The 15,390-nt window shown below is 37.0% G+C and overlaps 1 protein-coding gene across 2 annotated transcripts; it reads left to right on the top strand.

Moving 5' to 3' along the window:
• Positions 1 to 274: 274 nt before the first annotated feature.
• Positions 275 to 5,486, top strand: LOC149394400 (TMV resistance protein N-like). Of its 2 annotated transcripts, none has more exons than XM_089616647.1 (5): positions 275 to 776; positions 1,081 to 2,176; positions 2,349 to 2,573; positions 3,337 to 3,639; positions 4,276 to 5,486. In XM_089616647.1, the coding sequence occupies exons 1-5, from the start codon at positions 310 to 312 to the stop codon at positions 4,873 to 4,875; spliced, it is 2,691 nt and encodes an 896-aa protein (XP_089472773.1). In that variant the 5' UTR covers positions 275 to 309; the 3' UTR covers positions 4,876 to 5,486. The 2 variants fall into 2 exon arrangements, with proteins under 2 accessions (XP_089472773.1, XP_089472772.1); XM_089616646.1 differs by having other exon boundaries at positions 2,268 to 2,573; positions 4,276 to 5,485.
• Positions 5,487 to 15,390: the final 9,904 nt, after the last annotated feature.

Here is a 15,390-nt window from a genome sequence, read left to right as displayed (position 1 = left end):
TTTCGACCAAATTTTGAGTATTTTTTCCAAAAATTTCTCTTTATTATAGACGAGATATCAATAAATATTAAATATCCCAATTTGTAAAATTATTCCTCTCTTTTTCTATATACACATACATCAGTCAATACTGATATGCTTTGTGGGTTATTTTATATTCCAGGGACAGCTAGCAACAAAACTAGCCACACCGACGAAGTCAGTCTAATCTTTTCTTTTTCTCTCTCTATTTTTATGATCGTTTAGCCATTTCAGATAAAAAAAAAAATAATAATAAAAAAAACGGTAGATATTAGTCGTCGTTCCCGTATGGCTTCTTCGAGTAGCTCTGTAAAAAAGTACGACGTCTTCATCAGTTTTCGTGGGGAGGACACACGATGGGACTTTACCAGCTTTCTTTGCGACGCTTTGCGTGATAAAGGAATAAAGACCTTCATAGACGAGGATGACCTCGAGAAAGGAGACCAAATATCGCCTGTGCTTTTGGGAGCGATCGAGGCATCGGCGATCGCCGTGATCGTGTTCTCAGAGAACTATGCCCAGTCTTCGTGGTGTCTGGACGAGCTCAACCATATCGTCCATTGCATGAAAGACGAAAAACAGCGTGTTTTTCCTGTGTTCTACAAAGTGGACCCCACAAACATACGGCACCAAAAGGGAAGCTTTGAAGAAGCATTTCTACAACATGAAATACGCTTCCCGGCAAAGGTGGCCAAGTGGCGAGAATCTCTGGAATTCACGGGGAATTTAACCGGTTGGGGTTCAGCTGACGAGAGGTGAATTGTTAGTTATTGTTTTACCTTGACGATCTATAGTTGCAATTTAATTTAATTTTAATTTTAATTTTTTTGTTGAAAAGTACTTGAAATAATCTTGAAGTCGAGTTTTAAAATGACTTTTTTCACTATAATCTGTGATTATCAAAGGAAAAAAAAACTATATGGAGCCAGTTCCTTCAAACTAATAGTTTTTTTTTTTTTTTTTTTTTTTTTTTTGAGGAAATAGTTGCTTCTTTTTAATTGGGTAATTAATTGGGTAATTTAATTAACTGTCGTTATGGGTTATTTCTGCATATGTCAGGTCCGCATCCCACTTGGTAAAAAATATTGTTAAAACCGTCACAGACAAACTAAAAGAGCTTATACCTTCTGTTGATTACACAAAAGATCTGTTTGGAGCTGAAAAAAATATGCAAAAGCTCGAGTCTTTGTTATGCATCGGCTCGGAAAAAGCGGACAATCGAGTCATCGGCGTTTGGGGAATGCCAGGCATAGGAAAGACGAGAGTCGTCCGTGTCTTGTGTGACAGACTCTCTTCTCAATCTTCTCGTTCCTTTTTCCTTGAAGACGTCAGGGAAGAAGTGAAGAAGCACCAACCCTCGGATTTACAAAATAGAGTTTTCTCCAAACTATTGAATCAAAAGGACTTACGCAGTGTCACCGCTTCAGAAAAGGAAAGACTCAGAGCCGCGGACGTGCTGTTAGTCCTTGATAATGTCGATGATGCAAACCAATTGGAAAAACTGGCCATAGATCGTGACTCGTTAAGTCCGCGTAGTAGAATTGTCGTGACGAGCAGAGATAAGCAGGTGCTGAAGAATATTGGAGCCGAGAAAATACACAAAATTGAGGAACTGAGTTTCGGCGACGCTCATCTTCTCTTTCTCTCGAAGGCGTTTCGCAAAGAGGAATCTCCAGCCGAGGGATACTCTGAGTTGGTGAAGACAATTGTCGAGAAATATGCCAAATGCAATCCATTGGTTCTCATGGTTGTGGGCCGATGCTTGTTTGAAAGGAGCATCAAAGAGTGGAAAAGTCAAATGGAGTTACTTGGTTCAGAACTGCCCAAAGATGTCCTAGATGTATTTAGAGTAAGCTACGACGGATTAAGTACGGAGGAGATGGGCATATTTCTTGATATTGCGTGCTTTTTCAAAGACGGAGATGAGAATTCTGTGCAGACTATACTTGGGTATAAACATGACGGAGTGGTTCGTGGAATCAGTGCTCTCATTGATAAGGCTCTCGTAACTAAAAGCGAATACAGTGAGATCCGGATGCATGATTTGATCCAAAAAATGGGCAAAGGAATTGTTCGTCGAGAATCAAATGATCCGGGAGAGCGCAGTAGATTGTGGTCTACTACAGATATTTGCAATGTCTTGGAACATAATCGGGTAAGTCATGCTCAAGATCTTTCGTGCATCAAAAAATTTAGTGTTGAGAATTAGTAATTGATAATTTTGTTTATTGTATGGACTATGTCAGGGAACAAAAGAAATTCAAGGAGTTCTCTTGAAGTGTATGTCAAGATCTGAAATAACAAACTCATTGACCATATGCTCTCAGGTCTTTGAAAAAATGCGTAATCTATGGTTTCTCTCTATTGATCCTTTGGGTGAAAGGAAACTTGTGTTCCGTGAAGATCTTGATTTTCTTCCGCCTACTCTGAGATATTTCCGGTGGAATCATTGCCCCTTGAAATCCTTGCCACACAGTTTTAATCCGAAGAATCTTTGCGAGCTAGCCATCCATGGTGAAAAACTTGAACAAATTTGGAACAACAAATACAAGGTATTATTTCTAGGTCTTTTATCACCACCAGTGGCCCTGAGCTTTTCAAGTAATTGCACTTTCACCCTTAAATTATTTCAGCTCACTGAACTCTTACTTCTCCGCATTCATATCATAGCCCACAAAAACTTCCGATCATATCTTCAACCAAAGTGTAGAAATTATGCTAGTTATTCAATTACGAAATACATTCCGAACACTTATGCTTTAAAGTGTTCGATTGTTTGGAATGCGCAATTTTTCAAAAAAAGTTATGAATGACGGTTAATAAAAAGGAGCAAAAAATGTCTAAGAGCCTAAGTTCAACCATCTCACAAATTTAGTGGTCATTGGTGTTAAAGAAGCATATTGTTTATTAAAAATTTCATTGTATATGTACGATAATAGGTCAAATTAAGTTTTTATTTCAAAATTATGTGCATTTTTACAACAAAAATTTAGCGATATAAGCCACATACACATAAGCGTTTGCATTTTAGCCTACGTTTTGTAAATTTTTCGTAAATAGCCAAAAACTGTTGTAAATATTTCGTAAATAACCATATTTACTAGAAATTTACTCTGCGCTTTTTGTTATTTTTATAGCGTAAATAGATTTACGTGGCTATTTACAAAAAAATAACGAAACGTTGGCTATTTCCAAATTTCTAACGTTTCATATGGCTAGATAGCTACTCGGCCCTTTTTACAAATTACCCTTAAAACTAGTAAAACTCTCTCATTGCGCCTGACTAATCACGTAAGCATTTTACTTTTCATATAGGATCTGAAAGAGTTGAAAGTCTTGAATCTTAATCGTTGTCGGAGCCTGAAACAACTCCCAGATCTCTCTCGTGCCTCAAATCTCATGAGCTTGAATCTCACTGGTTGCTACAACCTGTATCAACTCCCAGATCTCTCTGGCAACTTAAATCTCGAGGACTTAGATCTCACTGATTGTAGGAGTTTGACTCAAATCTCGGATCTCTCTCGCAACTCAAATCTCAAGTCCTTAAATCTCAGTGGTTGCCGCAAACTGGATCGACTCCCGGATCTCATAAAGATACTGGTATCATCAGAACCGAAGGTACTTACTCCTTTTTGTATCTATACATGATAAATCACTTTTAAACAAAGCGAATACCCAAGGAAGAACTAATGCTATCTTTATACTAAAACATAAATTGAAGTTTTGACATAATCATTTTTGTACTACGAGCATCTCCAATAGAGTGCCAAAAGTTTTGTTAAACTATGGTTTATCACATTCTTACATAACACATATCAATCGGGTGTCAAAATATTGTTTTTAAAAAGTTTCAAATCACGTGTTTAATTTAAAACAACAAATCATAATATGCTAAATCTAACACAAGAGGCGTTGTTATTCAATTGCTTACTTGATTGGAGATGAGTCCCACTTTTGAAGTAAATATAGACTAAAAATTAGAATACGCCATTGTAGCACAAAAACTAGAATATACTAAATATTCCAGATCTTATTTATTTTAGAAATTTTTTGACGTAAATTATCCCTAATTTTATGATTGTGATATTTTATGATTGCTGATAATTGTCCATGCTAAATTTAGTGTAAATAGTATATATATCTGGATTTTATCCATACCAAATGACACTACTGGAATGTGGTTTTTAACAATGTGATCTAAACCACCTTTTTTTTTTAAACTCCATTAGATGCTCTAACATTGATTTATCTCAGTTTCCCCCCCATGTTCGGGAAGTTGACATTTGGTTTCCGGGGGACGAAATGTCGAAGTGGTTTTGCAATCAAAGTGATGGATCTTCGGTGACCGTGATCAATCCAGGGTGCTATGACCCCAATTTCATAGGCTTTGCAGCGTGTGCCATTATATGCCACACAGATTCCATTGACGACGGAGCTAGCCTCGTGTGGGAATCGCGTTTCTCCACCAAACAGGGAGAAATCATCACGAATTCGCACCGGCCTTTACTTAAGCGGATGGGAAAACATGATCATGTTGTGATGCAATCCTTTCACATGGACTGCAGCGATATTTTTTCTGGTGCAACGCAGGTGTCGTTCAGAGTCGCGGGAGTTAAAAACCGTCTTGATGTCAGGACGGATACCCAAATGCAAGTCAGAAAATGTGGGGTCCGCTTTCTTTACCGCCAAGATGTGGAAGATTTTCAAAGAGAATGTATAAATGAGAAGATTTCCCATTTGGCCGTTGCTCAAGGCTGGTCAAATGGAGAAACTCAACAACAGAACAGAAAACAAAAGATAGAAGCAAGAGCTGAGGAGATCGTCTCCGGACCAGGTGGAATGTCTTGTGTCTAATCCGTGGCTTTGCAACCAAAAGTGAGAACCAAGTTGGGGTAAATGAAGTCACCCAATCTCAAATGTGGGACTATTTTTGGGTTCATATACTATGTTCAATATATTTTATTTCGTCAACTATAAGCCATGTTATGGGCTATAATTTGGCCAACCCCAAATCAATTGTCTTCTCACTTCGCCACGTTCTCTGACTTGAGCACTCTCAGACACGAAAACAAACAACAAAAAGAAACAAAACTCTAACTTGAAACCTCTTTTCTCTACCACTCGCACGGTCAGAAATATGAACAAAGAGGAAGGAAAAAAAATGAACTTTGCCCAGCTCGGTGATGGCGAACATAGTCGGCTCCTTGAAGACGAAGACCATGACCGAGCTCTCAGCCATCTGAACGTCACAGCCACAAAGACCACTCGGCCACACGAAAACATCTCGGCCCCGATCTCAAATGGTGGGACTTTACATGTTGGGTTCACCGTTCATATACTATATGTTCAATATATATTTCATCAACCACAATTCATATAACACGAAGATACATACATAAATATGATAAATTACATTATTGCTTCCTCAACTATGACGTTGGTAACGTTTCACCCCCTGAATTCTAAAATCGTGCGTGACAGACCATGAAATCCTACATTACAACAAATTTACCCCTTTCTGTTAAATTTTATTGACGGACGTCAAGTTATTTGTCATGTTTTGGTCATGTGACCACTTATTTTTGTGACGGTACCAAAATACCCTTATAAAGTAAAATAAGAATAAAATTTTATTTATCTTCCTCTCTCTCCCATTTTTCTTCTTCTTGACCCTAAAAACCCTTACGATTATTTTTACTAAGGCAAGCCAGCAAGATCGATTCACAATTTGTGGTTCGATCAAAGGTGCGAAGGTCGCGACTCACGAGCATGGTAATTTGTAGATCGTTCAGCAAATTGTCGCAGCCACAGAGATTAATCCATCCGTTCTTCAGGCTAGCGAAGATCAGCCTAGGACTAGGTTGATGGAGATCGACCATTTCACCGCGCTTCGCCTCTCGAGGCCCTCGACTGTTTTTTTTAAACAGAACATGATGAGAGAGAGAGAGAGAGAGAGAGACGACAGTGACGAGGTTGGGAGTTTGTTGAAGTGTTGGGGGATCTTGGACTGTATTTTGTTGGTATAAAGAATGAGATTTCATGGCCCCGTTTGGCTAATTTGTTGGCGAAGAGGTAAGTGTAATATGGCCAAAACTGTTGTGACTCCATAAATGTGTTTTCAAGGAAAGAAAAAAAATTGTTTAAGATTTCAATGTCTTTACGGGAATTAGAAACCAAAGATTAGAGAAGGTTTAAGGATGTTATAATAATTTTGTTGCACTTGGTTCGATGGGTTTGTTTGACAGGTTTATTTTGTGGGTGTATTAGCAATATTGGTTTTAAGATATGGATTAATTTGAGAGGAAGAAAGCAGAGAGAGCTATAAACTGATTCCAAGCAACAATGTAAGGCAGTCCGATTCCAAGCACCAGACTCAGCCCGGAAAACATCACTGGTATGGAATCACTAGTTCCGTAAAAAAAGCCACAGATCGAGCACGAGCTGGGTTTATGTTTTTTTTTTAGTTGACATAAAGTTATTGCTAACATTGGTGTGATTATTCCAATTTGAAATAACGACTTCAAAATGATTTTACACTTTTATCCCTAAATATTATCCCACATAAGCATTGAACGTTTAAAATCTGTTAAATACTTAACAGAATGGGTAAATTTGTTGCAATGTAGGATTTCATGGTTTGTCATGCACGATTTTAGAATTCAGGGGGGTGAAACGTTACCAACGTCATAGTTGAGAGGACAACAATGTAATTTATCCTAAAAAAATTGAAATGAAAGAAAGAAAAAGCACAAATGTATATTCTTTTACTGGTTGGTGTATCTTTTTATCTTCTATGAGACTATGACCCAGACGCACGCAAAACAATATTTAGAATAAATAAGGACGGGCTTAATATTTAGCCAAAATAACCCACTTCCTTTTTATATTATAGCTCAGTGCTTAAAAGAAGGGGTAAATTTGTTGCAATGTAGGATTTCATGGCCTGTCATGCACGATTTTAGAATTCAAGGGGTGAAACATTACCAACCACTACTACAAATATGGGCATCAGGTGCGACAAAAGTCGCACCTGATGCCCACATAGTCGCACCCGATAGTACTATCGGGTGCGACTTTAGGTGCGACTCCGTCGCACCTAAAAGTCCGCAGCTAATACTATTGAGTGCGACATGTCGCACCCAATAGTATATACTATTAGGTGCGACACTATTGGGTGCGACTTATCGCACCTGAAGTCGCGCCTATTTTTCCGTGGGAACTTAAGAATAAGGAGGGAATTTGACTTTTGGGTGCGACATGTCGCACCCAATACCCTACCCGCAAATGTATTGGGTGCGATGAGTCGCACCCAATAGCCTACCCGCCAACTTATTGGGTGCGACTAGTCGCACCCAATACCCTTCCCGCCATAGTATTGGGTGCGACGAGTCGCACCCGATTCCCAATTTATTTAAATTTTTTTTTATAAATATTAGAATTAGAATATAATATTATTATAATTAGAAATTAATATTATTAGAATTATAATAGAATTATAATAGAATTATAATTAGAATTAGAAATTAATATTCCATATTAAAATATTTTTAATATACAAGCAACTAATACGAGTTTGTTCGCTAATATAAAAATATACAAGTGCAACTATTTTCGTTGTTGCCTATAAAACTTATCTATAGAGGAATTTCCTCTTCCTCCAAATAAGTTGCCTCCGCGGCCACTACTGCTGCTTCCTCCTCGACCATTGCCGCTACCGCTAGGACGATCACGCTGAAACTCCGCAGAACCTGGCGTTTCATTATCAGCCATTGCCGCTGATGTCGGCGTAGGGGAAGCCTGAGTATGCATCTGTGTAAACGAAAGCAGCTGTCGCTGCATCTCTTCCATCTGCATTTGTTGTGCCGCCATTTGAGCTTGTTGTGCTGTCAACTGAGCTTGCAACTCGGTATACAGTACTGGATTGGCGCGTGACTGAGGTGACGAACCAGACGAGCTTCCATCTTGAGCTCGAGCCACACTTAAAGCCCCAACTGGTGTCGTGGGTCCTATCTCGACATCCCAATCACGGCGTGGCCCGAGAACGTCATGCATCGCATACTGTGAAAGGTATCTTATTTTTTTAAAATGGATTGTAGAAATTATGGGAAAGATACTAAAGCACCTCAAAATCCTGGAAACAATCCTGGAAAATGGATTGTTTTTTAAAATGGACTGTTTCTAGTGGATTTCGATTCTAATTGGTTCAAAACTCTACCGAAATTTTTGCAGAGTTCCCCTATAATATTGTTAAACAAAAAACCTGCAAACTACTTTAAAAACATTTAAAATCCATCCAGAAACTATCATATTAATTAACTAAGTCCTAAACCGAGCCTCCGTGGCTCGGTCACAACATTTTATCAATATCTATAAAACAATCACTCAGTAATTAATTAATTACAATATCATAAACAACTAATCTAATAAAATAGTTTAAACAATTAACCAATTTCAATCTTAATTAAACTAACATTTAAAATTTAAAATTAGTTACATAACCAATTTCATTATTAAGTACAAATTGTTAACAATTAAACTACAAATTAATTAATTAACTAAACTAACAACTTATTAACCAATTTGATTTCCACTACAAATTAATTAGTTAACTAAACTAATTATAAACACTATATATATTAACAATTATAATTACATTAATTAATACATGTACTTATTAAACACAAATATACTTCATTAATTAAATTAGCAAATTAATCAACAAGTTAATTAAATTAACTACTTATTAACCTAACATATTAACATACTTATTAAAATGTAATAACTAATTAGCATTTTTATAAACATGTGAATTAATTACATAAAGAACAACTTAACTAACTAATTACCATAACTAATCAATTAATTTAATTAACATAAATAACCACTAACCATCACCGACGGGGCTGCGAGGTACAAGGCGCGGCAACGCGGAGGCGACGCGGCGCTCGACCAGGCTGAGGCGATGCGGAGAGGACGGGATGATGGCCGGGGCTGGCGAGGCACGACTAAAGGTCAAGGCGTCGGAAATCATGGCCATAATTTACAAAAATAAAATAAAATAAAAAACATACCGAGGCTGAGAAGATAGTGGTCGGAGGTGGTCGTGGCGGAGGGATGGTGGTCGGAGGTGGTGGTGACGGAGAGATTGTGGTCGGAGAAACAAAAAAAAAAATAAAGATGGTGGAGGTGAGGTGGCGGCGGAGCTTCACAGGGCACGGTTGGTGGTGGTGATTACTCGGTGGTGGCGACAATCTTGCACTCGGTGGTGGTTCTTGGAGTTGAGATTCCGGCGTGGTGGTCTCGGTGGTGGCTTGGTCGGAGAGAGATATTGTGGTGGTGAGGTGGCGGCGGAGCTTCACAAGGCACGGCTGCGGAGGATCGGCGCGGAGGACCGGCGCGGAGGAGAGGACCGGCAAGGAGGAGAGGACCGGCGCGGACTTGGACGTCGGAGAAGACCGGTACGCGTGGTGGCTCGGAGAAGAGAGAGGGAGAGAGGGAGCGAGGTCGCAGAGGGAGGGAGAGAGGGAGGGAGAGTCGCAGAGGGAGGGAGAGAGGGAGGGAGAGTCGCAGAGGGGCTGTTGTTGGGTGTTGGGGCTGTTGTGAAGAAGATGAAGAAGACGCAACTTTAAAAACTAACCCTAGTAATCAGGTGCGACAAAGTCGCACCTGATACTCGAGTAGGTGCGGTCGCACCTAAAAAAGATGATAGGTGCGACTAGTCGCACCTGAAAGTAAAAAAAAAAATTAAAAAAAAATAAATACCACGTCAGACAAATGAAAAAAATGAGGGGGAGAAGTTGAGCGCTTATTTTTTTAAGACTTTCAGGTGCGACTAGTCGCACCTGAAAGTTTTCAAAACTATTGGGTGCGACTAGTCGCACCCAATACCACTTAAAATCAGCGAAATTTTTTTCATTTTCGGAGCCCTTTGGGTGCGACAAGTCGCACCTGTTGCCCATTTAGGTGCGACAAGTCGCACCTAATGCCACTCCGCACCAGAAATGCTTATTTGTAGTAGTGAACGTCATAGTTGAGGTGGCAACAATTTAATTTATCTTAAAAAAATTGAAATGAAAGAAAGAAGAAGCACAAAGGTATATTCTTTTACTGGTTGGTGTATCTTTTTTAACTTCTATGAGACAATGACCCAGGTGCATGCAAAACAATATTAAAAATAAATAAGGACGGGCTTAATATTTAGCCAAATAACCAACTTTCTTTTTATATTATATATAGCTCAATTATTAACATAATTAGGAAAATAGCTAATTTATTAGAATAATATTTCAAAATTCCGTTACTACCCCAAAAACAAACACGCCAAACATAACAATCCTAAATCCCTAGAATCAATCTATCTCTTGTTCAATCTCTAAAAAAGTACGAACCCTAAACTATGGTTGCGATCGAGAAGAAATGACATCTCCAGAATGGCAGCGCCGTGCATTTTGCCACCGGTGCGTCCATCACATCCGACATTCGAGTCCTCTAGCATCTCTGGACGAACTTCGCCGCCAATCGAGCTCTGTCGTCCGTCTCTATAGAGCTCCGCCACATTTGAATCCTGTTGACAATACGGAAAATAGTGTGTGAATGGCACTCATTTTCCAGGTCATTGTGGAGCATGGCATTTCGCCTCTGTTGGGACCCGGCATAATTGTGAATTACAGCCCAGTATGTTAAACAAATTTTTATTTACTACTTAAAGCTTGTTGTAAATAAAATTAATAAAAATATTTCCAGGAGTCATTGAAGAGATTACAAGATGATTGGCGTTGTATGCTGGATAACGTTGACATCGTTACTTCGACTCAGGTCCCCCAGGTTGGTGACGAAGCAGCTCCACCAGAAAAAGAAGCAACGAGGGTGAACAAACGTCTCAAGAAGAACGGAGAACCAGTTGCAGTGAAGCTTGCTGAGAGACCGAAACGAGTTATTAAAAAACCTGCAATGCTACATTCCCCATATGTAAAGAAGAAGAAAGTAACCAAACAGGTTGAAGAAAATCCAAGCAGCCAACCTAGTTTTTCACTCAACATCGACGATGTCTAAACCATTTATTTCTAAACTTGCTTTTTAGTTCAACATCCTGTTTTCAAATTTAATTCTATTACTTATTGGTATGCATTTTGAAGATTTATGTTTGCTAACTCTTTTGGTACTGTGGATTCTTTGTAAATCCAAGAAACATATATGTCAGTAAACTATTTCATTACTAAGAGCATCAACTTATGTACCACTGCCAAATGTTTAGGATGTTAGTAGTTTAAATTGAAACTTGACTAAGTGTAAATCTTGGTAAATAAACTAGCAACTCAACGGTAAATAAATGTAAAAACATAGACAGACTAACGGTCGCCGGTTGGTTCATATTTACATAGGTGTACTGATCCCTATAGAAATCAAGTTAATATTTACATAGCTGTTAATTAAGTTAAAATTAGTAAATTAAATAACAAAAATTCAAAACATAAGAGATCAACACTTTTATTTGAAATAAAAACAAAAATTCAACAGTATGAGTCACTTCATAAAAAAAAACATAACTACACGTACGCATCCTCTTTTATTGTGTCCTAGTTGTCCACATTTGCTACATCTTTGACGATATGGCTGAACTCTTTCCGACTTGGACCGGAACCTTTTCTCTCTAGGTCACCCAGCTAAACGTTTATGAATCGGTGGCGGGTATTGTTACAGCATCTAGTGGCAGTTCCCAAATTCCATCATGGCAAACATGAACAACATCTATGGCATACGTTGCATAATAATTTTGTTGAGTATAATATGCAGGTACATAGTCAATGGGCCTCAAATTCCTACGATATAAAGCAGCTACAGCATGAGCACAAGGAAAATCTTCTAGTTGCCAAAAATTGCAACTGCAATATCTAGTGTTGGTGTCAGCAATCAAACGTCTAGCACCGTCGACAACTTCAAACTGACACTCATTAATAGCATGTACATGTAAACAGCTGTACATAAGTAAATAAGATATTTATTTACATGTATTTACAAAAAAACCTCTTTATAAACTTACGTTCATAGTCCGGACAGCTTCTTGGGACTCAAATAGCATCTTCAGGCCAGTATTTGTAAGGCCTGATTGCATTTTTGGAATAAGTAGCCTCTTCTTATTGAACCAGTCTTGAATTAGACTACGATAACACAAAACCAACATTGCCACAGGTCAACCTCTTGCTTCTCTCAAAACTGCATTTAAGCACTCCGAAATATTGGTTGTCATCACATTAAACCTCTTTCCAGGAAAATGACTTCGTGACCACAATTCTGGATTGGCTCTAGCAAATACTTTTTGATTTTCGTATTTGAGCATGAGATAATGTTCAAAAAGAAATCAAACTCTTTTGGCGTGTAAGCCTTGGCACACCAATAAAACAGAGGCTGAACGAAAGACTTTCCAAATTTTGTTTTCACGTTCGCCCATAAGTGTTGCATGCATATAGCAAATTTGGCCTCAGGAAATACATCATGAACAACCTTAGGGATTGAAAATTTCTATCAGAAACAAATACCAAGTCTTCTTTAACACCATAAACATGTCTCAGTTGCACCATGAACCAATTCCAACATTTTTCATTTTCAGAATCAACAATACTGAAAGCTAATGGGAACAAATGATTGAATATTACAATATGAAATAAATATTTCCAAAAAATATCTCCAAAACAGGGAGTGATTATGTAAAAATCGAAATTACGTGGATTTTTTTCAGCAATCAAATCACCAATAATAGGTAAATGGCTGTATGATTTTTCGTAGTCACCACGCAACTCTTTTAGCGCCTCTGCACGTCCCTTCCATGCCTTGAAATAACTAGTATCAACTTTATACCGAGTCTTCATAATTTCAACAACACCCACAGCTGATATTTTATCAGCCATTGAGCCCCTGAAATCATCTTTAATACACCTGCTTATCAACGACGATGACGTCTGCTTATGTTTATTAACAATGGATGATCCATAACAATTATGTTCTTTTACAAACGTTCTAATTACCCACATATTTGATGTAGAACATACAGACGCTCTCATCATCCAACAAAATCCAACATTCAAACAAACAATACTATATCGAGTTTTGCTAGATCTCTGAACCCTGAATTCAAAGTTACCCCGAAGTGCAATCATGCTCATAGCCGACACAAGAACATCCTTTCGCGTAAATACGTTGTTGACTTTAGCATCAAAATTCATGGGGAAGTTTTTCAAATCAAGATCATCGTAAATAACAGTTTGTAAATCATTTTGATTATATTCTGTATTTACACCACCTGACAAAGGATTGTGGTTCTCCAGCCATTGGTGTTCAAAAAGCTTAACTGCAATATAACAACAAAGTAAATATACGCAAATACATTAGTAAACTGGGATGAACCTCTACTATGATTTCAAAAATTTAAAAATTACACCACCTGATTCAATAAGAGAAAATCCAGACATGGTGTGGAAGAGAGATATCACAACGTTTGAAATTACATGTGCGTTGGAAAAAAAAAATAATATGAAAAACGAGACAAGATAAATCAAGCAGTAAATATAAGAAGGGAAAATAACACATTTATACCCTGTGTTTTAGTGAAATGTCGAGTTTAACCCTCAGTTTTCAAAAATGTCGAGTTCATACCCTCTGTTTAACTAAAATGACGAAATTATACCCTGAAATGAATAACAGCATCACAAATCTCCCTTTCATTGATATTAACTCTTATATAAGAAAAACCGAATCAAATCTAAATCAGTACCCTAATTTCCAAATTTTCAATTTTGAAATAAAAATAGCCTTAAATTGAAATTAAATTATAAAACACATACCACCTAAGAAATGACTTCATTCCGTGTTCGAATTGTAACTCTAAATCTTGGATTCTCTGTTCGAATATGCGATTTTGATGACTATCAACTATCGATGTTTACCCCTTGCCTCTTTCTGTGTTCTTCACGATTAAGAGACTGTTGTTTATTTTTTAGTTTTTAAATAAATTACATATATGGCGCGAATGAATAAAGATAATTGGTGTTTATATTATAAATATTATAGTCAATGTCAATGAAAAGTCAATAAAAAGAATATTTGTGACACTGTTGTGTATTTCAGGGTATAATTTCATCATTTAGTTAAACAGAGGGTATAATTTCGTCATTTTAGTTAAACAGAGGGTATGAACTCGACATTTTTGAAAACCGAGGGTTAAACTCGACATTTCACTAAAACACAGGGTATAAATGTGTTATTTTCCCATATAAGAATAATATATAATAGGAAACAAATAAATTTCCAACAGTTCCTAAATAAGAGGAATCATTAAGTAGACTTGATCCTGTTCACACATGAAATCAAGAATTTGAATTAAAAACTCGGGTAAGTTATATAATTCGATTTTTTTTTAAATTCGAAATTCAAAACTCAAAACTCAAATAGGGGCAATTTTCAGAGATGAAAAAATTTATAATTGGGCCACGTCATCCGAGTGACTATTTACTTAGTATTTACAAAACCTTTGCTATATAACAAATCATAATGTTTGATTTGGCTATTTTGCTAATTATTTTTACAAAGAGAATACCCAAGGAAGAACTAATGGTATTTTTTAATACTGAAACATACAATGAAGCATTTTTGTGCTATGAGCATCTCCAATAGAGTGCCAAAAATTGTGCTAAATGTACTATGTATTGTGCCCACTCTTAGAATAAAAATTAGAATGCACCAAAGCATAAAAACTATAATATACGATCTTATTTATTTATGAAGCTTTTTTTTTTTTTTGGCGTAAATGGTCTCTAATTTTATGATTGCCACATTTTAATCCTTACTTTTTTATTTTTTATTTTAAGTTAGAAAATTCAACTACCTTATCAACTTAAAATGTGGAGAATGAAACGAAGTTAATTATAATAAACAACTATTTATGTTTGTGAATATGTTTGTTCAGATGTAAATTTTGTTATAAAAATTTGCTTATTCGAAACAGACCCAAAACGCTACAAAAGCAATAAATTTGGGACTAAAAGATTATCCTTACAAATATACTAAAGACAAAAATGACATAGTCATAAAATGTCAGAGATTATTTGTGCCATTTATCATTTATTGAAATATTGTCCATTCGAGATGGTGTAATTCTATTTTTTTGCTATTATTCCTTAAAAAAGTGGGACCCATCTTGATACAGCGGTCCATGCTAAATTTATTAGTGTAAATAGTATATCTGAATTTTTAATTTGATGTTATGCATAGCAAATGGCACTATATTGGAATGTGGTTTCAAACATTTGGTTTCAGGGTGACGAAATGTCAAAGTGGTTTTGCTATAAAAGTGAGAGATCTTCGGTGACCGTGAAT

Source organism: Urtica dioica, chromosome 6, assembly GCF_054948205.1.
Source record: "Urtica dioica subsp. dioica isolate 48M chromosome 6, U.dioica_male_clone48M_v1_H2, whole genome shotgun sequence".
Taxonomy (NCBI): Eukaryota; Viridiplantae; Streptophyta; class Magnoliopsida; order Rosales; family Urticaceae; genus Urtica; species Urtica dioica.
This window is presented reverse-complemented; position numbering and strand designations above follow the sequence as displayed.

What these genes read in the sequence shown, in the direction of transcription:
- LOC149394400 (XM_089616646.1), top strand. Translation starts at nt 310, where the DNA reads ATGGCTTCTTCGAGTAGCTCTGTAAAAAAGTACGACGTCTTCATCAGT. An exon ending in TTTGGAACAACAAATACAAG is followed by an intron (nt 2,574 to 3,336) that starts GTATTATTTCTA and finishes CTTTTCATATAG; the next exon opens with GATCTGAAAGAGTTGAAAGT. An exon ending in TGGTATCATCAGAACCGAAG is followed by an intron (nt 3,640 to 4,275) that starts GTACTTACTCCT and finishes GATTTATCTCAG; the next exon opens with TTTCCCCCCCATGTTCGGGA.